General features: G+C 49.0%; 9 protein-coding genes across 9 annotated transcripts; 6 read left to right on the top strand and 3 right to left on the bottom strand.

Annotated features, from left to right (window-relative positions):
• The first annotated feature begins 714 nt into the window (after positions 1–714).
• EDB91DRAFT_29056 (uncharacterized protein) lies at positions 715–2432 on the top strand. Its single transcript, XM_041326735.1, has 8 exons — positions 715–1000; positions 1065–1134; positions 1192–1330; positions 1383–1439; positions 1496–1550; positions 1600–1651; positions 1710–2062; positions 2110–2432. Exons 1-8 carry the CDS (start codon positions 884–886, stop codon positions 2260–2262), a joined length of 996 nt encoding a protein of 331 aa, XP_041184487.1. The 5' UTR covers positions 715–883; the 3' UTR covers positions 2263–2432.
• Positions 2433–2688: 256 nt separating this feature from the next.
• On the bottom strand, positions 2689–3448 carry EDB91DRAFT_1093823 (uncharacterized protein). Its single transcript, XM_041316840.1, has 2 exons — positions 3052–3448; positions 2689–3001 (listed from the first exon to the last, which is right to left on the bottom strand). Exons 1-2 carry the CDS (start codon positions 3207–3209, stop codon positions 2923–2925), a joined length of 237 nt encoding a protein of 78 aa, XP_041184486.1. The 5' UTR covers positions 3210–3448; the 3' UTR covers positions 2689–2922.
• A 4620-nt stretch (positions 3449–8068) lies between these two features.
• Positions 8069–9697, bottom strand: EDB91DRAFT_1241700 (uncharacterized protein; the record flags this gene model as incomplete). Its single annotated transcript, XM_041322107.1, has 1 exon — positions 8069–9697. The coding sequence occupies one exon, from the start codon at positions 9695–9697 to the stop codon at positions 8069–8071; it is 1629 nt and encodes a 542-aa protein (XP_041184485.1).
• A 1174-nt stretch (positions 9698–10871) lies between these two features.
• On the top strand, positions 10872–11898 carry EDB91DRAFT_1041680 (NADP-dependent oxidoreductase domain-containing protein; the record flags this gene model as incomplete). The annotated part of the gene is made up of 4 exons (XM_041312941.1): positions 10872–11354; positions 11402–11640; positions 11700–11820; positions 11875–11898. The coding sequence occupies 4 exons, from the start codon at positions 10872–10874 to the stop codon at positions 11896–11898; spliced, it is 867 nt and encodes a 288-aa protein (XP_041184484.1).
• A 164-nt stretch (positions 11899–12062) lies between these two features.
• EDB91DRAFT_1093804 (Snf7-domain-containing protein) lies at positions 12063–13752 on the top strand (the record flags this gene model as incomplete). Its single annotated transcript, XM_041316839.1, has 5 exons — positions 12063–12372; positions 12435–12860; positions 12909–13036; positions 13088–13256; positions 13320–13752. Coding segments are annotated over 5 exons (1390 nt in total), but the record flags the coding sequence as incomplete, so codon positions are not given.
• On the top strand, positions 13753–15268 carry EDB91DRAFT_1093798 (uncharacterized protein). The gene is made up of 8 exons (XM_041316838.1): positions 13753–13924; positions 13986–14248; positions 14296–14383; positions 14444–14498; positions 14554–14724; positions 14779–14875; positions 14931–15041; positions 15101–15268. Exons 1-8 carry the CDS (start codon positions 13795–13797, stop codon positions 15182–15184), a joined length of 999 nt encoding a protein of 332 aa, XP_041184482.1. The 5' UTR covers positions 13753–13794; the 3' UTR covers positions 15185–15268.
• EDB91DRAFT_1093793 (Endonuclease/exonuclease/phosphatase) lies at positions 15269–16806 on the bottom strand. The gene is made up of 7 exons (XM_041316837.1): positions 16361–16806; positions 16241–16300; positions 16114–16195; positions 15905–16065; positions 15743–15857; positions 15469–15687; positions 15269–15415 (listed from the first exon to the last, which is right to left on the bottom strand). Exons 1-7 carry the CDS (start codon positions 16760–16762, stop codon positions 15291–15293), a joined length of 1164 nt encoding a protein of 387 aa, XP_041184481.1. The 5' UTR covers positions 16763–16806; the 3' UTR covers positions 15269–15290.
• EDB91DRAFT_1093789 (uncharacterized protein) lies at positions 16802–18520 on the top strand. The gene is made up of 7 exons (XM_041316836.1): positions 16802–17168; positions 17220–17400; positions 17453–17597; positions 17648–17763; positions 17820–17989; positions 18043–18388; positions 18448–18520. Exons 1-6 carry the CDS (start codon positions 17043–17045, stop codon positions 18292–18294), a joined length of 990 nt encoding a protein of 329 aa, XP_041184480.1. The 5' UTR covers positions 16802–17042; the 3' UTR covers positions 18295–18388; positions 18448–18520.
• A 130-nt stretch (positions 18521–18650) lies between these two features.
• Positions 18651–20253, top strand: EDB91DRAFT_1093788 (outer mitochondrial membrane transport complex protein-domain-containing protein). Its single transcript, XM_041316835.1, has 5 exons — positions 18651–18833; positions 18888–19081; positions 19134–19379; positions 19431–19507; positions 19560–20253. The coding sequence occupies exons 1-5, from the start codon at positions 18656–18658 to the stop codon at positions 20074–20076; spliced, it is 1212 nt and encodes a 403-aa protein (XP_041184479.1). The 5' UTR covers positions 18651–18655; the 3' UTR covers positions 20077–20253.
• Position 20254: the final 1 nt, after the last annotated feature.

Raw genomic sequence — 20254 nt, 5'->3', positions numbered from 1 at the left:
TCCAGGGAGCTGAAAGGATGGTGGTAGGAAGCAACACTGTAACAGTGACGTGATTCATTGACAGATAATACATAATCGAATCTGATGTATTATCATTACTAATAATAGGTACATAATGATGTCGAAACTCAGTATCAATAATATGACTCACTTTCAATGTCCCAACTTCGGTGTAAATATTCCTACTGGGTACCAATAATAGAACTCAGGTGCGAAGGTCTCGACTCGGTATCAATACGGTTGGAACCGAGTCTCAGAGGTACGTGATTGCAACCGACTTAGGAAATTTCCGACATAGACCTCATTAATACACCGGTTCATCACGTGACTTTAGGCCATGAACGCATTCTTTGGCTTGTAACTCTGCTTCGGATGAGAATTAGCGAAATCTATTTTATGATCCTGTGAGGATGAACTATAGTATTAATGCTGTCTCCTCAGAATGTTTATTTTCAGCAACTTGAGGGAGGAGTAGGCATTTTCATGGCAAATTTACCATCGTGACCTGATATGTGACCTCAGTCACCTCACTTGAACTCACAAACACTGCTCGTCTCTCAGTTCACCAAGTTAGATTATAGAAATTACATGCATGTCTTGCTCCAGACTCTCCGCACATAATCATAGAACGAAATTTTCTCAGAGTTCATACACATGGAGTTAGGTATAAATTCATCAAAATGTCACGCTAGATCATGTGATGAACCGGTGTATGAATGAGGTCTATCTTACTTCAACTCTATCGAGTTGAAATCTCGTTTCCGCAGTGATTGATGCGCTGGCCGCCTGATGTCGAACTGCCATCAGGAACAAAGAGCCTAATTACTAGAACTTGAAGGCTTCTCGAGCTAGCTCTGTCCTTGTCCCCGTCCTTTTACCCATTATGTCCCCACTCACCAAGGCATGGTCGTTAATAGTGGTCCTAGCTGCTGCTGCGATTGTACCCAGAGGTGCTTTTGCGCAGACATCCAATGTGACTTGCGTCTCCGGCTTTGATTGGGTGAATGATTTCTTTTTATCTAGCTTAAAGATTTGGGTCTGATGCATGATTGGGTGATCTGCAGATGAACAACACTCTCCAGCAGAACCCTTGCACAGTTGCTGCCTACCTCGAGAGTGTCTGCTCGGGTGGAGGTACGCCTTTTTCGTTTCTTAGTATGCCTTGGCCTTGCATAACTAGTTTTGGTGCAGATTTTTCGATCTATCCTTTACCTGACGGTACCCATTATGCAGGTCCTGAGGTCACCGGAGCCAACGCTTGCGAATGTAGTACCGTAGTCTACTCGCTGATTAGCGCTTGTGGCGATTGTCAGAACCGCACGTTTCTGAGGTGAGTCGTATCGAATTATGCTCGACTTCACGGAATACTCATTTTCTCGTAGCTGGAGTCTCTGGAGCTACAATTGCTCAGCCGCCGGTACCCAGCTATCTGTCACAACGTCAGTCTGCAAGGTTCTTTATATTCTCCAAGTTTTTTTAACCCCTTGGCATACAGATACCCGTATAACATTCCAAGTGGCACTCTAGTTCCGAATTGGGCTTACCTGAACGTTAGTACATGTATTTTTTAAATTTTCATAATCTAAGTCTTTTCTGAAGGTGACCAGCGGGAGTGGCACGTTCGACGCCACCCTGGCGCAAGCCGATGGAGGTTAGCATTCGGGCATACCTTTTCCGTCGCAGATGCACTTTCACTCACTTTCTTGTAGATTCTCCCGAATCTTCCGCGACCACAGCACAATCCACTGGCACAGCCACTCATTCGACCACTGTGTCTGGTTCTTTGACCACTCCTCCGACCACAGCCACAGGATCGTCGTCGTCGTCATCTAGTTCGAACGTTGGAGCTATAGCTGGGGGTGTTATCGGTGGAATCGTCGGACTTGCAGCTATCGTAGGCCTTGCGGCGTGGTTCTTTGTCAAACGCCGTCGCTCCTCCAAAGCGCCATCGGCCGCGTTCAGCGACATTGGTGGAGGTCCGGGTTATACTCAAAGTGTTTACTCCGCTAACCCTCATTCGTTCCCAATGCAATCCCAAATGACGCAGCAACCGCGTCTCTACGTATGTTTCTAATGATTTGGTAATGCGTTAACTCATCTTCTGCACAGGATCCCGCCGACCCGACCACTTTCCCAACTTCTCCTCCCTCCCCTACCGTCTTAACCACCTCATCTAACATCTACCAAAACCCATCGATACCCTCTCCTGTCTTCTCCCAACAACCGCGTCCTGGACAGTACACTGGTACTCCGGAGATTTGAATGCGAGCGCAAAGATGACCATTGGATGTGATTCCCCTACCATAATTTGACGACATTTGTATATCCATGTAGCTGCGTGTCCGGTCTCTCATTTCTTGGCTTAGTGCTTATTATTGTCGTGATAAGCTCTCTTATTCCTGTTACATGTTGACTGAACCTCGGTTGAGCTCCCAATTATCCATCGGAACTTTACAATAGGACCACTATGAAATCAAACTACTGTGTACGCACATGATTACGCGTGAGGCGGGGGAAAGTGCTAGGCAAACAGCTTCTTCCCGCTTCGCCAGGGCCTCCTGCTAACGATCTAATTAACGGATTATGGCAATCATCACTGCGAATGCGTGGTGCACCACAGCCAGGTACACTGGTGCATTTAATCGTGAAGTTATGCCGAGTATACTTATATTGTATGCTGGCCCCTCGTTCACCCGGAAAATATAGTTGCTTGCGTGTCATTTCCTGCTTTAATAATGCTCATCGTAATGTTTGCATGCCTCCCCAATTATTCTCGTGCACTGATGGCCTAACCGACGTGCACAGGGTCGAACGTCGATACTATCATGGCAGACGTTGGCGCGAATTCCCAAGCCTCAGACTGGAATCAAGACCCTTGACACAGTCAAAGTTCTGCATGAGGTTCGCTGATCCTGCACAGGTTTAGTAAACTACTCGGGTGTCTGGTGGATCAGATCTGCAGAGACACTGTGCAATTTTATGGTCTATAATGATATTCGTCCTGCACCATATGTCAGATAAGCCCTCAAGATCAAATTTTCGATGAACAACCTGCGAGAAGCGCGGGGCGGTGCAACAAAATGCATCTCGGCTCCGTGAAAGGTGGATCGCAGCATTGATATTGAATAATCCAACAGAAATTGAACACTGCCAGACGCTATGGTTGTCCAGAAAGCAACGGCTGTAACTTGGAGCATTGCATCTCCCATGTGCACGAGTAGGGATCATCCTGGGAACAATCTCTAAATAAACTATTCATTTATCCATGATCTGCATTGGGGACAATTGTTCTCTCTTACATAGTCTCAAAACGCTGTATAGCAGGATAAAACGGTAAGTGCAAGCACCCGTAGGCACCTGTGCGGCTTAAAGGAAGACACCAAGAGTCCTACAACAAGGCAGCCACCACGACTCGCGATTCCAAACACCATCAATCTCTACCTGAATGGCGGAAGAAGCTATGCAACACACCATTCCAAGCACCACACCCGTTCGAGCGTTTGAAGAGCATGACAATTCCGTACTCGCAGTCGCAGTCTTCCCCGATGGACGGCGTATGGTGACAGGCTCTCGAGACAGGACGCTTCGTCTGTGGAACTTGAACGACGGTGTTGTGTTGAAGAAGATGGAAGGGCATCGCAGCAGGGTGTCTGCATTATCAGTCTCAAGAAACGGTCAATTGATAGCGAGTGGCGATAACAAGGGAGAGGTCATCGCATGGGACGGAGAGACTGGTGCATCTCACACACAAGCCATCAAAGCCCACTACTGGGCAATCGGCTCGCTGGACATTTCACCAGACGGTGCAGTTTTGGCGACTGGTTCATCGGACAACACGGTGAAGCTGTGGAACATAAAAACATGGCAGCTTCAAGGAAGTCCAATTGAATGCGGTGATGAAGTCAACTGCATGCGGTATTCCCCATCAAGCGAACATCTCGCTATCGCGACATTTGGTGATATCCAAATATGGAATCCAGGCACAAGGGATTGCATTGCAAACTTCGAGGGTCACGCATTCGTCAGTCGAGCATACAACATCTCAATCGCGTGGAAGCCAGATGGAACACGTCTTTTCTCAGCAGGCTCCTACCGCGATCGCACAATACGGGAATGGGATTCATCCACCTGGAAGCAGGTTGGTGATCCCTGGTACGGCCATTCTCACTTCATTGACGCCATTGCCGTGAATTCTACGGGCACACTCCTCGCTTCCGCGTCTTATGATAACCATGTCCGCCTCTGGCGCCTCTCAGATAAACAAACTATCGCCGTATTCCAGCACTCTGACCCAGTATGCCGCGTCACCTTTTCCACAGACAGCAAGCACATTCTCAGCGGAGGTAATGACAAAAAAATCTTACAGTGGGCAATACCCGAGGCCGCTTTGGAACAAGCCTCAAATGAGGTAATTACCGTTCATTTTCCGTCCCTTCGACATCTCATCTCACGTCTTTTTGACGCCCCAAGGCTCAAGTCATTGATTCCAAGGCAGGTTTCCACCCTTGCTGACTTTTATAACCCAATGTGACCATGATTCATGTAGATCCTCGCTATAGACACAACCGTCCGCCATGCATTTATAACTGGAGACTTGCCTATTGCTGAAGAGCTGCTAACTCGAGATATTGACGCTGATGGCAACAACTATGCTTCCTATGCCAATCGCTCATTTGTTATGGCGCGAAAATCTGAGTGGGACCGCGCGCTTTATGATGCACTCGCAGTGAGATACACTGTCCTATTGCAACTCCCCTGAGACAAACCAGCTAACAGTGACATAGTCTGTCAGCATTCAGCCCTCCTTGTCAGGCTATGTCTCCATGGGCATTGCCCTCTGCGGGAAAATGCAAGTCCAGGACGGGATGAAAGCATTTGACCTCACGTTCATGTTCTCGAACGGAGATTTGAAAACTATTCATTTAATTTTGTTAATTAAGGCTGGTGATTTTTTATTCACGTGCTCCCTAATTCATGATGGTTTTCAGGCTATTGCGCTTTTCAATGCAAATCAGCGCGAGGAGGCAATGCTGCGCGTCCAAGAGCTGGCTGCTGCTTGTCCCAGTGCCGATACTGTTGCGTGTAGTATCGTCCAAGTGAGTATTAAACACTCAGTCAAACCCAGGTTTGTGCGTTGGCTTCTGACCTTCGCACATCAGGCATATCTATGTTTACAACTAGGCATCAATGCCTTAGACAGCACGCGTTATAACGAAGCTGCCGATCACTTCGCTGCCGCTGTCAATACTATCCCTTTGTTAGCTAAATCAGCCATTCATTCCGTATATGAGGACTTTATGGTGGTACGCCGATATGATGCAATTTGAAATTACTCTCATGCCACAACTGTATGCTTTGAACAGCTCTTCGGATGGGACCTGGAGTCTTTGTGGCAAACTGCACACCAGAAACGGTGCTCTGCACTCCTTCTGGCAGGTCGACTTGGAGAAGCCTTTGAATCGTATCAATATATGATGGATATGAGTGACGAAACCACAAAGGCCAGCTGCCTTGATTGGTCCACCGGTGAGTCTTCCAGTAATGTTACCTAGGCTGCAATCCTGATCCGTATTTCACTCAGCTTTCAAACAAGAATGCAGCACGCTTCATTCTACCCACGGAGATACTGCTCTCGCTGCAAGCAATTACGACAGGGCTATTGACCTATACTCGGCAGCGATCGACCTGAATCCCGCGAGCGATACTATCTTTGCAAACCGCAGTAAGGCAAAGCTGGAAAAAATGCTGTGGGAGGATGCGCTTCTCGATGCGCTGAAGGTGCGATGGTATCTGTCATTTCGTAGCCAATGCTCATTTCAACAATACACAGGTCATTGATCTCAATCCCTCGTCTGATCTTGGATACCAGTTGAAGCATGCAGCACTTCATGGCGCCCAACGCTATGATGAGGCGATCGAAGCCTTCCAAACCATGCTCTCTAAGTCGGACAATGATCCTGACACGCAAATACGAAGGAAGCCAGGCCCAAGGCATGCCTTGACATGCTTGACCAGTTTCAGACACCTACGCCAGCAGTATGTCACACCATCCGAAGCAGAAAGTACTATCCGAAATGCAATTCATGTTCAACTCGACAACGCCCCGCTCCGCTTATTCAACACCTCCACTGGACGCTTATGTGATCGAGATGCACAGATAACTGCCTTCAAATCGAGTACAGAGTACAAGGAACTCTTGTCTTCAACAATGAAGCATGTAAATCTCCGAATGGAGCGCATCGAAGAAGTGGTGGCAACGTACTTCCGTCGTGTCATGCTATCGCATAGGTGGGAAGAGAAGGAGCCGCTGCTGCACGACATCCAGGACAAGGTCATACACAAGTTGAATCCAGTTGCCGGAATCGCGAAGTTGCGGTCGTTCTGCGACATTGATCGGAATACGGGGTATCACTGGGCCTGGAGCGATACATGCTGCATCGACAAGCATAACAATGCTGAGCTCCAAGAATCACTCAATTCCATGTTTGTCTGGTATCACCATTCTGCGCTTATAATTGTCTACCTGTCGGATGTTTTGCCTTCGTCAAAATCTGGCGCACTGGCGAGGAGCGCTTGGAACACACGAGGATGGACAGTTCCAGAATTTCTGGCTTCCAAAGCTGTTCTGTTTTATCAGAATGATTGGTCCCTATATCTCGACGATCCCTGTCCCAACCACAAGGAGTCCCCTGTGATCATGCAGGAGTTGGAGGATACGACAGGCATAGATCCACGAGCCCTCGTCGCCTTCCGTCCAGGGATGAGTGGCGCGCGCGAAAAACTGCGATGGGCGTCGACGCGTGTTACCACGTTGCAGGAAGACATTGCGTACTCATTGTTTGGCATCTTCGATGTCCAGCTACGCGTCAATTATGGCGAGAAGAAGCAAAACGCACTCGGGCGGCTCTTGCAGGAGATTGTGGCTCAATCGGGCGACATTGCTGTCCTCGATTGGGTCGGAAAATCATCAGAGTTCAATAGCTGTCTGCCAGCAGACATCACTTCATACGAAGCTCCACCACTCACGCTATCATGTCTATCTGAAGACGAGATGCAGACATCAGTTTCCTCGCTGCGACATGCCGTGACTGTAGAATTGGGTTTGGGATTATATCACAAACTTGAGCGCCTGAGCGCTCCTCGTTTCGCGCATCGCCGGCTACATCTGCCTTGCATCGCATTCCCTATCACAGAAGTCAGACGGAGGCCTGGTCAAGACCAGGCGACATATTTCACGTATGAAGTCAAGTCAGACCGGCTCCATGACCTACTGATCACCACGGAAGACAAGCTGATTCAATTCTCGCGGGCAAGGCCCACTCGACAGACCTTCTTGCTTGTCCGTCCGTGGGATCGTTGTCTCCTCGAGTTGCCTGATTTCACAGAGGATGCGCAGAGCGTGGAAGATTGGTCCCCTCCCGAGTCTCCGTTACACGATTCGCCTGGTGAATCAACCGGAGAAAATGGGCATGTTGATTCGGAGTCTCACTCGCGAGCGTTGCGATTGATTGTTCGCCTCGGACAGCCGTTTGGCGCATTTTTGCTCGTGCAGCAGCGCGGCGGAGAATATAAGAGAATCGCGTCAGACTACGATATTATTGCACAAGTCAGACATTACTTCTGTTCATAGCATGATGGACGTCAGGACACTAGATATATTGTAGCTCTATATTTGAAGGGAATAGTTTTCATTTGTACATTGACAGTGTAGTACTGTACAGATACTTCCTTTGTTCTAGATCCTTTCGCATCTGGACGACTATTGTGAATTGGCGTCGTCATGAAGGCCGGCGACTTCAGACGATGCTAAGGACTCTGGACTTCCATCAGCCCGGGTTTCTTTATGGTTACAGATCAACTCCCTTCACTCGAGGTGATAATTCCGAGGCTCTGCGTCCACGAGCGCACATAATATAATTTAGTGTCTAGTAGCGGAATTTACATGTGCTCGAGGACACCATGTGCCAAATTGATAACATCGGATTGTATCTAAACCTCGTGTATGCACGCATCCCCCTGTCCACCCAACGGAATCTCGGTGCTCAAACATCTATCTAAAACATCTCCATCAGTCACCATGCTCAACTTCATTCGCCATTGCGAACAAAGCGTCCGATACCGTCTCCCATCTCCTCCCATATATCCCTTGGAACCACACGATACATGCCGTCCTCGAGATGCCCTCAAGCCGCGGCGCCATCGCGTGCAAGAACCGTGGAATGGACCTCATCAAGTCCGGTGCCGTCAGAGGGTGCAAGGGACCCGCGCACGCGATAGGGGACTCCCCGACGTCCAGTTTGATCAGGCGCATGTTGGGTTGCGAACCCAATTGATTGTCGTCGTCGTTCAGAGGCGTTGCTCCGAGCGCATCGAGGCCCACGTTGACGCAGAGCGAGACCTCACGTAGCTCGCGGCAGCGCCTCACGAGGATTCCTAAGGCATACAATGACACGGGAGTGTTGCGCAACCCTAAGTCAAGGATGTTGAGGCATGACCATGCGCGAGCGAGGGTGATGATGTCCGCACCGGTAAGTGCGATGGACGAGGAGTGGCCGGGGGAGAGGACGAGAGTCTTGAGGTCTGCGAGGGCGGTAGGGTGCGCAAGTAGGGGGTAAAAGTCAAAGGATGATGGTGCGGGGCAGGGCTGCGCGTGATCGTGACACCTTTCGCTAATAATGATGTGCTCTAGTTTTGTGCGGGTGAGAACGGTGAGGAGCTCAGACCAGCTGCTGGCTGGGCTGCATCTGTTTGTGTTGATGTGAATTGTATTGAGGTTGGGGCATCCGAACGTATCAGAATCCATCCCGAGCATTCGGAAAGCGCACAGGAAAGAGATGAAAATGTTCAGATCCTGGCATGAGATATGCAGGTGAGCGAGTGCCTGAAAGGACTGTGACACATGGAGAGGTGCAGTGGGGATGCTTTTGAAACCAAGCTGGACAGAGAGCCATCGGAGGCGTGGCCACAGGGCGATGGCACGAAGCAGGCTGCTTGAGATATCGCAGCATAGGAACGAAAGTTCTGCGAGAATCTCAGGATAGCTTAGCAAGAGCGACTCAATTTCCGAGGGGTAATCCCAAGGTGTGATGCCCTCGAACTCAAGAGCCTTGAGGCGCGGCGCAGCGGTACGGAGGCCAGGGATGATGGTCTTGCGAAATCGAATGTCTGAGATGGAGATGGAAGGGGTCTCGACTGTCGGTAGGAGGAAGGTGAGAACTTGGATGGAGGCGAGACGTTCGTCGTGCCATGCAAGCGAGCGCAACTTGGGAAAGAGCGGTGCGTCTTTGGGGACGCTGGCAAGGAGAAATGTGTATGCAGTATCGTTGTAACAGGGATCGAAGAGGAGCTGGATGTGCGCAGCGCAGAGGATCTGAACACGTGCAGCGCAGAGGACCAATGAGCGGAAATGTTCCGCCGGGAAAGGTCTGCGTGACAGAATCAGTTCCACCAGTTGGTCAGGGAGGGACTTAATAAGATGATAAATGTCTCTCAAGTGAGAATAAAGGACATTAAGTGCTGGGTCGTAAAATGCACGACAGGTGAGTGCGAGATGGAGGACGGAACGTCGATCTTGAGCGCATGGAGACGGTAAGAGTCCAGGCAATACGTAGTGTCGGTCAGGTTCCACTTCTACGGAATCGAACACAAACTGGAATATCACTTCAAGGATCTCGCTCAGACGAAAACAGTGGTGCATGGCGAATGCAGTCAGAGACCGTCAGACGCATTCCTGCTAAGACTTGCTTGTCCGGCCGGCCGTGGGATGAGTTGTCTTCAGATTTCGCAGAGGATACGCCGAGCGTGGAAGAATATACTCGCGGGCGTTGCGATTGATTGTTCGCCTCGGACACCTGCGGTCCAGACTGGTTATCTGGCGCGTTTTTGCTCGCGGCGGAGAATATAAAAGAATCGCGTCGGACTACGACATGATTTTACAAGTCAGAGACATGGCTTCTGTTCACAGCGTCAGAACAAGTACTACAGAGATATTACGAAGAGTTTTCACGCGTACCTTGTACTTACAGATACTCATTTGTTCTCGATCCTTTCGGCATCTGGACAACTATTGTGATATGGCGTTGTCATGAAGGCCGGCGACTTCAGCCGATACATTGAAAGGACTGGGCAAAGATGGTGGTCCAATCATGAAACCACTTCCACCCAGTACATCGATCAGCCCGAGTTTCTTGGTGGTGGTTACAAGTCAACTCCCTTCACTCGAGGTGAAGGTTCTGAGTAGGTCCACGAGCGCACACAATAATATTAGACGTCCAGTATCAGGATAGTGACAATATTGTACGAGAATATTGATAACATTGGATCGTACAGTAAATTGTCGGTACACCAGGTGACCACAACATCCAATAAGCTAGGATGAACGGCCAAAGGGTGAACCGTGCTCATCTGAGGCGCTACGAGATGAAGGATTGCCAAGATTATAGACAATCGAGCATGTGGTATACAAGCGCCTGGAAAGTTGTTAAAAGATGAGTGAGAAACTAACCCCCCGCATTATAACCAACACGTTTTTCTTCAGGGCTGGTCTATTCGCGACTGTACGCGTTCAACAAGTACTTACAGCCAGCTCAAGCTATTTATTATCTCGACAGCGTGTGCCCCATGGGCCATGGCGGGAGCCGCGCTAACAATATCCTGACATTGACCAACAGCCATATGCGTCCCACGATATCAGCATTCACCATGAAAAGAATGAACAGGCGATATCGATCACGGGGACGGTGCACCAATTGCGCCATCACCCCATGTTACGGAGGTCCGTTTCATTAGTAAAGTACATCGAGAAACCGAATTTAAAGCACCAGACATTGATTGGGTTCCCTTCAAGCCGCTTTGCAGGTCGATTATCCACCATGCCCATATCTACTCTCGCTCTGAATGACGGACACCAGGTCCCGTGGATAGCTTTTGGCACTGGTACTGCCCTCTTTGGCAAGGACGCTGAAGAGGCTATCCGCCTTGCTATCGATAACGGCTTTACGCACCTCGACGGTGCCCAGGTCTATCGCAATGAGGACACTTTGGGGGACGGAATACTAGCTTCTGGCAAGCCCAGGTCCGAGCTCTTCGTAACAACGAAGCTCGGAGCATTGCAGCCTGGTGCAACGCCAAAGAGCGCACTCCAAGAATCCTTGAAGAAGATGAAAGTGGATTACGTCGATTTATACCTTATCCACCAAGCCAGCCAACACGTCGGAAAGCTAAAGGAGGTCTGGAAAGGCATGGAAGAGGCTCAGAAGGCTGGATTAACCAAGTCCATTGGAGTTTCTAACTTCACTGCTGACCACCTGAAGGACATCCTGGAAATTGCCACTATACCCCCGGCGGTTAACCAGGTGAGTTATTGAAGACGGCGTGGTAGTTCTCATCTAACCATTAATAGCTCGAGGCTCATCCATATGTATGGAAAGCGTTGCAGCCAAACCTCGCCATTCATAAGCAATACAACATCGTCACGTCATCGTATGGTGGTCTGTCGCCTATTTTCCGTGGAAAAGGCGGTCCATTAGACCCTGTGATCGAGCAAATCCGCGCTCGTTTGGAGACCACTCGTGGCGCCTCTGTGTCTGATGGTCAGGTGTTGAACAAATGGCTGAAACAAAAGGGTGTTCTTGTGGTAACGTGAGATTTCATTAATTCCCTATACTGGTGATGTGGTTTTAATGCTTGTCTCATCAAAGAACCTCTTCAAAAGCCGAACGTATCAGGGAATACCTTGACACTGAGATTGTTCCGGAGCTCACGGCTGACGAAATCGCGCTTATCGAGACTATTGGGGGAGAACTTCACAAAAGATACTTCGTGAGTTCAGATTTTAACGACGGCTATCGTTCTTCCGCTCATCCTGCGTTTCAGCCTGGAAACTGGCCGCCCGAGTAAGTCAGTGATTGTTGAGGCAGGACTTAGAATGATTCTACCCAATACACTCCCCGTAGATGTTCACCTAGATCTCACTTGTAGGGGTTGTGACTAGTATTAGGATAATCACGTGACTTGGAACCTACCTCCCTACTAAATGGACTGGGGCCTTACTTTCTTGCATTCATGGCGTTGCCAACAGTTCTGTCATCACCAGCTTTGTCTACTTTACCAACATACGTGTCAACGTCAAGATCCCGTCTACAGTCGCTGTATTCCGATATTCACAGACAGAAGCATTCTAACCCTTCTTCTTTCCATGCTCACGTTGACTGGTGGCATCGGACGCTCAAGGATATTATTTCGCGAGGTTGGCAGGCAAATGAGGGGTCTGATGGGACGAGCAACAAACTCGTCCTAGGCGCACGAAGAGCGCTAGTGGATAAGTTGCGCTATGAAGGTGTTGGCAAGCCACTCGGCCTCGGAACCACCATAGTGCGTCTTTACGCAGCTCTTACACTTTCTGGCGTTGGACTCACCGCATTGCACTAGTAAAGGCCGAGATGCGACGAAGTAATGATCTAATACCACTCTCCCAGTTTCTTACTTCACTGCAGTCTGTATACGACCCAGGCTGGCTCCCATATCGAATTGCTTCCTTCGTGGTCGGAAAACCGCTATGGTGGGCGATGGAGCAGCTTGATATAGTCCGTTCAGAAGAATCTTATACAGAAGCTGAGATGTGGAAGAAGATAGAAGGGGACTACGTCATGCTAGGGCTTGTTGTACAGGCTGCTGATACCCTAGAAATTCTGCGAGACGGCGTCGGAATCAGCCCAGCTGACAACTTGTACACACTTGAAGAATTTCGCAGGGAGTTTGGGGCCAACGTCTTACCTGGAGTTGTGCTAAGCGAGATGGACACGAAAGTCCTGATCAAATACCTCGAACGAGAAAGACGCGTGGTTGTACAGGATGGCGATGTAAGTGTTCAGTTGTGCATGTTACCTGCTGACTGACATGTCTTTAAGGTCATTAAATTTGTCACAGCAGATCGTGACCGGGAAATAACTGCCGTAGATCGAGGCATTCTGGAACTTAAGACAGCAGTTTCAAACCTCCGTGAACAGGTCGATAACATCCAGCATAAAATTGATCAGTAAGGAACGTGTCTTACTACATCACATCATCGAATAACACATGTTCTCAGGACCACCTCAAAGATTTCAGACGCTCTGCGTCAGCAGCGCAAGTCAATTGCGCTTGTAGAGCTGCGGTTTAAGAAACACCTGGAGGACCTACTTTCAAAGCGTCTGGGATCGCTTCACAACCTAGAGTCAACATTAATCAGTGTTGAGACGGCTGCGGGTGATGTGGAAGTGAGTTCTTTTTCCTCTTCCGTATTTTCCGCCTCGCTCACCAACGTGGCTCAACCCGTGCAGATTATGAAGACGTACGAGAGCTCGACGGCAACATTGAAGGCGATCCTTAGCCACCCCTCGCTTCAACGCGACAAGATTGAGGAGACAATGGATGCACTTACGGCATCGACTGCCGATGCACGTGAGATAGACGATGCCATCCGAGTGGGCGGAGACATGGCTGCAGTAGACGCGGACATAGATGATATGGAGCTAGAAGCTGAGCTGAACGCGTTGGTGGAAGAGGCAGAGAAGGAGAAGGTTCAAGCGGTTGAGGAGGCGGCGTTGGACAAGCTTCATGGTATTGAAGCTCGTGTCCCAGAGGGCGCACCAGTTCAGGTTGAGGCAGCGTCCAGGCGGATAGTGGAGGCAGCATAAGACCTTGCTATAATTGGCACACACTGTTCCTAACTTGATGACGCAATCTCTTTATGATTGGCCCAGAGTATGACCAGCTTGTTTTATTCCCTAGCGCCATTGATCCCACACATCTACAATGGCACCCATTCGTTTGCGTCACCCCAAGGGCGTCACAACGTTACAGGTTGACGTCGAAAATGCTCTAGTTCAAGACCTCCAGCAGCAGATATTTGAAGTGTCTGAAATCCCACCATCGCAGCAAGAAAGTACGTATCACGCAAGCGCGTGCAACTCAGCTCATTTCGCCGCGATTTTTGTACATGTCAGTCAGATCGGGGTACCCACCACAATCCCTGACGATAATCCCCGACCTTCCTCTTTCTAGCCTGGGATTAAAGTCCGGCGATCAGGTCATTGTGAACCAGAAGGCATCCAGCTCGGCGCGCGCCGCACCTTCCCCGCCCAAGGCAAAGCCAGTCTCTTCCCAACCACCTCAAGCCTCATTATCGCAACCGAATTCAAGCAGGCCCGCACTGAGAACTAGTGGTCCAGACTATGTCGATACACCAAATGGTGTGCTAGTGCACAGGGTAAGGTAATGCGTTCATGTTGATCGGTTATCTGTCACGCGCCATAGATCGTGCCAGATGATAATTCGTGTCTTTTTTCGTCCATCGCCCTCGTTTTTGAGCAAGATGGCCGCAAGGCGCAACAGATACGGCAAGGTCTGCCCTCGCACTGGTTCTGAATCTGTCAAATTGACTGATTGGCCATGCCGAAAAAAGTCGTTGCAGATGGTATCCGAGCAGACATGGAAACATACAACGAAGCTATCCTAGGGTAACATATGTCGATGCTCACCACAGCATTACACCGAGCTGATTGGTGACCGCAGGTTGAGCCGAGACGCATACATCGCTACCATTCTGAAGCCTTCGACATGGGGAGGTGCGATAGAACTTGGAATCCTCGCTAAGCATTATGGAACGGAAATTGCATCTATTGACGTCGAAACTGGAAGGGTTGATCGTTTCGAGCCGCCATTAGAGACGAGTACAGGCAATCGGTAAGCAGCTGCCGTCGTTCTCATTCGGAAATGCTTCTAATAATTGGTACGCAGTTGCATCTTGGTATATTCTGGCATTCATTATGATGCCGCGTCGTTGGCACCCATGGCTGACGCTCCGCCTGAATGGCATCAGACTGTCTTTCCGATCGTGAGCGCATCAATATTGTACATCTTATCCTGGAGTTATTTACCTCAGACACCAGATTTCCGCGGACGAAGAAGATCCAATTTTGGCTGCTGCTAAAAAATTAGTAACTATCCTGCGAGGAAAGAAAGCGTATACTAACACTGCAACATTTGATCTCAAATGCGAAGTAAGCAGCAATTTCATCCAATGATCCGTATAACGGATAATTGATGCCAATCTGCATAGGACTGTGGCAAGGGACTGAAGGGTGAGAAGGACGCGAGAATGCACGCCCAGGAGACGGGGCATGTGCGATTCGGAGAGTATTAACAATACCTGGATTCTTGACCTGTTCATACCACCCATCCTGATGTTTATTTCATTGAGAAATGCGTGCAATCAAGTGTATATTTACATATCGCAAGTGCTAGAGAGTTTAGCTTCCCGTAACGATATCGCTCTCTATTTCCATCACCACTGGTACATGGTCTGATGCGCCGTAGATATCACTCCTAATCTCGCACATTCTGACCTTCTCCACTAGTCGCTCGCTCACTACAACTATATGGATGCTGGTTTTAGGATTAGTCGCCTAGTAAAGATTGGCAACTTACACATGTCCAATCTCCAGCCGAGGCCTTTGGTCCGGCAATTAAAACGGTACGAAAAATATGTATAGTGTTTGTCTTCTGGATGATTCTGCCTCCAGACATCAACAAATTTGCCAGCTCCAACAGCAGATTCAGGAGGATTAAGGATATTTTGAAACGCTTCCGTTTCGTCTTTCGTATATCCAGGTGTTTTGTTCCAATTTGACTTTGCGTTTGCCAAGTCTGGATATGAAAATGTAAGATGGGGACAAAACCGCAGGCACGGTAAACTACGCACCTATCGCGGTCGGTGCGACATTGAGGTCACCCATCCATATGACGGGTTTCTTCTTGTCTAGATCCCGGATATATGTGGTGAAGTGTTCGTTCCATACATTCTTCTCCTTCAGAGTCTGAGATAGGTGAATCAGTGTCCATGCTATATATCTGATGATCCGACCTTGAGCCCCTGACCGGCATTCGTCACGTATGTAGCTACAATGTAACAACCAGGAAATTCCACCGTGACTATACGACCTTTGACACTACTTGGGTCTGGATGTCCTGGAAGTTTTGTGTCCACGGATAAAGGCTTGTGCTTGGAAAGCACAGCTGTTCCTGCTGAGTCAAGTTGAAATCAGCAGCGGTGGGGCACTGAAATTCATTTACAGTATGACTTCTTGGCAGATATAGCCCAAGTACAATGCGGAAATCGCGACGTTAGGACCGGGTCTACCGGAACATCGTTCACCTAATGAGAGTATAGGTGAGACCGAAGTTAGATCAATGTATGTACCTTGGTCTCTGTTAGCACTAGAATGTCTGGATCCTCCGCCTCGACATAGGATTTAAATCCCTAATGGAAGACAAAACCTAGATTACTAGCGAGTCGGTACAATATAAGTCCATCACGCACTTTCTTAGAAGCAGATGCAAGCGAACAAATGTTCCATGTTGATAGGCGAACCGTTCCTGCGATACGAGATGGAAAGCGGATATTGACTGGTAGTGCCTTGTTGGTCGGTTGGCCGTTGGCAGCGACGGCAGGCTCTGGCGAGTCTTTCGCTACTTTAGCCCTCTTTGGAGCAGACTCGGTGGCTTCATTGTCCGATGGTGACTCGGATGCCGCTTTACGCTTCGCAGTGGGTTTCTTTTTGGACGGCATTATTTGGTGAGCGAGGAAAGACGCGTGAAGCAGGCAAGATGGTGATGAAGCTGGTCGAGCACAAAGCACGAAGTCGCGCAGGCCAATTCGCGTCAACATGGATGGCCCAATTGGAGGTCTATCTTTCCTATTTTGGAATACTTGTGGGTGCATATTTATTTGCACGTGGTCGCAAAACCAACTTGCCTGGGCCTTCTACAAATTGTGGAAAGTTTCGCAGGTTCAGTGGAACAAAGCAGCTTTATCTCTGTAAAATATTCAGTGGATTCTACGCCAAAGCTATCAGTGCCGGTCCACTTATAAACAGGCCACATCCAGCTTGCACTCTCTCCACACGACGCGACACGACATTCGTTTCTGTTATACTTGCTTACAGTCCTTCTGCCAACTTAATTAACTTATCACTCGTCCTCTAACACGATCATCGCGCAACATGCTCAGGCATCGTGACTTCTCTGCATGGATCGTCTCCGAGGGCCAACAGATCCCCGTGTATCTTGTCGCTGTGGACGAGAACGCGCACAGTGTCTCATGTTGGATCCCAAGCGAAGCGGGAAAGGTATCTCAATGTCGTTCATCTAATCTCGACGCGCCTCACTAATGCCACCAGACCTTTTCAATACACTGGAGAGACGAGGGGACCGGAGTACAATCATGCACGTTCATTTCTCTTGATGGATACGTAGTTCCCGGTCGGTTTTTGTTTGGCGATGGGACTGCTTCGAGGCATGGCGTAAGGACAGGTGCAAACACAGAAAGGCCATTCGTGTTTTCACAGAGTCAAAGCTCAGGCGAGTCATGAAAAACAATGCGAACACTGGCACGAAGGCTCATCTTCAACAGGTGCAAGCGGGCAATGCACGAAGGATGCGGGAACCATCATGCTCAAGGTCAAGCGTGTAAAGCTCGAAGGGTCGAAGCCAGCAAACCCACTGCAGAACATTCCAGATTGGAATTCGCAAAGTCACATAGGCGAACATTGTGTTGGGTGCGTACAATTAGGATCCGTTGTTTCCGTGTCTAACAAAATTTTCAAAGGTATGGCGAGAATATGGAGACGTACCTGCAGTCACCCACGACATGGCAGGTAAAGCCGTACAACCGGTCTGGTAAGAGGTCATATGTTACTTTTGTGTTCCGGTACAGGTCTCGGGGTGCGTTTTGATCCCTTGTGAAGATTGAAGATTCACGCTAATAGCAACCGTTTTAGACTGGCTCATGGCGCAGGGAATCATACCCAATGACAACAGTGCTTTAATAGTCCCCAAAAATCGACCTGCGAAGCAACGGGTCGCCAGCGCACCCGTTGCGCAATTGGTGAACACACTGATGACCCCGAGCCCGAGTTTGAGCCCCAACTCAAATAGACTTGACCGGCTGGTGAGTGTGGTGGTCTTGCTGTACCGTCCAACTCGCTTATTTTTCCCCTTTAGAGCATAGAACTAAAGAATGCCTTCCCTCCGGTGCAAGGTCGAGTGCGGCCTGCGCTCAGCCTCAGGACCGTGAGCGTCAAGGGCCGCGGAAGGTACGACCAATTTCCAGGGGAAGGCCTACTCGACCTTGGTCCTCCGCCCAACCCAGGTAGGTTTATGCAAGGCCCAGACAGTGCGTCTCAAGAGTCGGAAAGCACTGCAGTGGATCCAACGGAGCTGACCAATGAGGGTCAAAAGAGTGCAGCGATTTGAGGGGGACCATATGAATCTGATTTCGTTCTGTTTGTTGACGTATTGTCTGGTATCTGTCGTACTGATATGTTGTCGAGTATATTTTTGTATGGTACTGCTTGTATGTGTAGTCTGTATCATAGTTAACCATGCATTTGGAATGCAATCACTCACGGACATCTAGGCAATGCGACAATCGAGGGGATCGGGTTGAAAATGAATCACTAGTACCTGTGTTCGACTGTGTTCGAGGACAAAGGACATTGGGACAAAGCGACAGCAAGAGTGTTTGGACTTGTGTGTACATGTTGAATTCTAAAGCCTCCGCCAAACAACGCCAATCGATCAAAGTAGTATTAATAACTTACTTCTGCTTAGGTGTATGATGTCTGCAGCACCAGCCACACAACCAACCTTATGTACACTGCACATTTGGCCTTCAAGGTGGAACTTGCCGTCTATTGACCCCACATGTGTTGCAGCAGTTTTCTATCTGCAACTGACCATTCCAGGGAAATTTGAAGTTGTGGAATGTACTAACCCCGACGTGTCTCCTAGCGGTAAGTTCATCGGCCTCGTTGCTTGAGCTTGCATATCATAGTGTTACTCTGCAGGAAAGCTTCCCTTCCTCACGCATGGCCATGCCGCAGTGTCATCCCTCCCAGCCATCATTTCTTTCGTTTCTTCATTAGCAAAGTCTACCACATCATCAGGTGCAAGGGATCTCGACGCGTCTCTAAGTACTCCACAAAAAGCAAAGCGAACCGCTTGGTGCTCGCATGTTGAGGCGCAGATTGGGAACCTTGTGGTGAGTCCATGCAGGACTTATGTAGGTCGTTCAATGGTTGATATTCCCATAGGCATATTCATTCTACTCTCTGAACGACAACTTCTGGAACCTCACAAACCCTGTAATGGCATCTATGCTTCCAATTCCGCAGCGCTACTATGTGCCTGGGCGTATACGTGAAATGCACCGACCACGCTTAGAGGCGGCTGGTCTGTGGACACAGCTGGCGTCTGAACTGCAGAAAGATTCCTTCGGGAAACGACAGAAGAAAGTTGACCCTAAAGACGAATACGCGCGCGCATTTGAACGGGATAAAGTGAACCTTTTTTCGTCTGCTGAGACGGACCTGATGTTTACTATCTTACAGGTATCTGCACAAGCGAAGGCATCGTTTGCTCTTTATGCGAACTTACTGAATGAGCAAAAGTTTTTCTTTGGGGAGCGGTGAGAAAGACCAGTATTTTCGTTGTTTTGTGTTGTCTGAACTCATTCTTAGGCCCACGACTCTTGACATTTATCTGGCTTCGCACATTCTCCTGTTGCTTGATCCGCCATTCCCGGATCAACTAATGCGAATTACTCTGGAGGTTTCATACCCGAAGCTCGTAGAGCACGCGCGGCACGTGCAATCAGAAGTTTCACAAATCCCGCCATATCTTATAGCCCCCACTCAAAAACAGTCGTTGCTGTCGTTAATACCGCGACCTCTGAGCAATCCTCTCAGAACGCAGAAGAAACAACTGGACGAAACAGACCTTCAGTTTCGCCGCATGCGATGGACGTGGTTTGCGCTTGCTTTTGGCGGCGTGGCAATCTACGTCACTCGATTGTGTATGAATGTCGCCATCGTAAAAGCCAACAGACGAGCTCGACGTGTGCAGACAACTGGGGCTGAAGAAGAAGACGAAATGGAGGTTATGGATGATGAAGGAGACGATGAAGGAGAAGACGAAACGGAGGTTGTGGACGATGAAGAGGGTTCAGAAAAAGGTGCCCAGGACAGGGACGACTAGTATGAATCCAGGGTGATCTCGCTTTGTGATCCCCCCCGGCTCGCACCATAATCATATATACGACTTGATTTTGATAATAGCTTTCGTCTTTTAGAATTTGACCGGTGCCTCCCAACCTCACGTACCCAGGGACCATTGATATTAACCATATGCAATTGATCTTTACAGTGTGACCACT

This window comes from Suillus paluster (genome assembly GCF_016628075.1).
Source record: "Suillus paluster strain FC165 chromosome Unknown EDB91scaffold_1, whole genome shotgun sequence".
In the NCBI taxonomy this organism is placed as follows: domain Eukaryota; kingdom Fungi; phylum Basidiomycota; class Agaricomycetes; order Boletales; family Suillaceae; genus Suillus; species Suillus paluster.
This window is presented reverse-complemented; position numbering and strand designations above follow the sequence as displayed.

Excerpts from the sequence above, each read along its gene's own strand:
- EDB91DRAFT_1093823 (XM_041316840.1), bottom strand. The coding sequence starts at position 3,209 with ATGGGAGATGCAATGCTCCAAGTTACAGCCGTTGCTTTCTGGACAACC. Across the intron at positions 3,002-3,051 it reads CCGCCCCGCGCTTCTCGCAG|GACGAATATCATTATAGACC; the intron begins GTTGTTCATCGA and ends CATATGGTGCAG.
- EDB91DRAFT_1093789 (XM_041316836.1), top strand. The coding sequence starts at position 17,043 with ATGCTCAGGCATCGTGACTTCTCTGCATGGATCGTCTCCGAGGGCCAA. Across the intron at positions 17,169-17,219 it reads TCCCAAGCGAAGCGGGAAAG|ACCTTTTCAATACACTGGAG; the intron begins GTATCTCAATGT and ends TAATGCCACCAG. Across the intron at positions 17,764-17,819 it reads GTTCCGGTACAGGTCTCGGG|ACTGGCTCATGGCGCAGGGA; the intron begins GTGCGTTTTGAT and ends CAACCGTTTTAG.
- EDB91DRAFT_29056 (XM_041326735.1), top strand. The coding sequence starts at position 884 with ATGTCCCCACTCACCAAGGCATGGTCGTTAATAGTGGTCCTAGCTGCT. Across the intron at positions 1,135-1,191 it reads GAGTGTCTGCTCGGGTGGAG|ATTTTTCGATCTATCCTTTA; the intron begins GTACGCCTTTTT and ends GTTTTGGTGCAG. Across the intron at positions 1,331-1,382 it reads CAGAACCGCACGTTTCTGAG|CTGGAGTCTCTGGAGCTACA; the intron begins GTGAGTCGTATC and ends ATTTTCTCGTAG.
- EDB91DRAFT_1093793 (XM_041316837.1), bottom strand. The coding sequence starts at position 16,762 with ATGCACCCACAAGTATTCCAAAATAGGAAAGATAGACCTCCAATTGGG. Across the intron at positions 16,196-16,240 it reads TAGTGCTAACAGAGACCAAG|GTGAACGATGTTCCGGTAGA; the intron begins GTACATACATTG and ends TACTCTCATTAG. Across the intron at positions 15,416-15,468 it reads CGGCTGGAGATTGGACATGT|TTGTAGTGAGCGAGCGACTA; the intron begins GTAAGTTGCCAA and ends GCATCCATATAG.
- EDB91DRAFT_1093798 (XM_041316838.1), top strand. The coding sequence starts at position 13,795 with ATGGCACCCATTCGTTTGCGTCACCCCAAGGGCGTCACAACGTTACAG. Across the intron at positions 14,384-14,443 it reads GGCGCAACAGATACGGCAAG|TCGTTGCAGATGGTATCCGA; the intron begins GTCTGCCCTCGC and ends TGCCGAAAAAAG. Across the intron at positions 14,876-14,930 it reads ATCAGACTGTCTTTCCGATC|ATTTCCGCGGACGAAGAAGA; the intron begins GTGAGCGCATCA and ends CTCAGACACCAG.
- EDB91DRAFT_1093788 (XM_041316835.1), top strand. The coding sequence starts at position 18,656 with ATGATGTCTGCAGCACCAGCCACACAACCAACCTTATGTACACTGCAC. Across the intron at positions 18,834-18,887 it reads CCCCGACGTGTCTCCTAGCG|GAAAGCTTCCCTTCCTCACG; the intron begins GTAAGTTCATCG and ends GTTACTCTGCAG. Across the intron at positions 19,082-19,133 it reads CGCAGATTGGGAACCTTGTG|GCATATTCATTCTACTCTCT; the intron begins GTGAGTCCATGC and ends ATATTCCCATAG.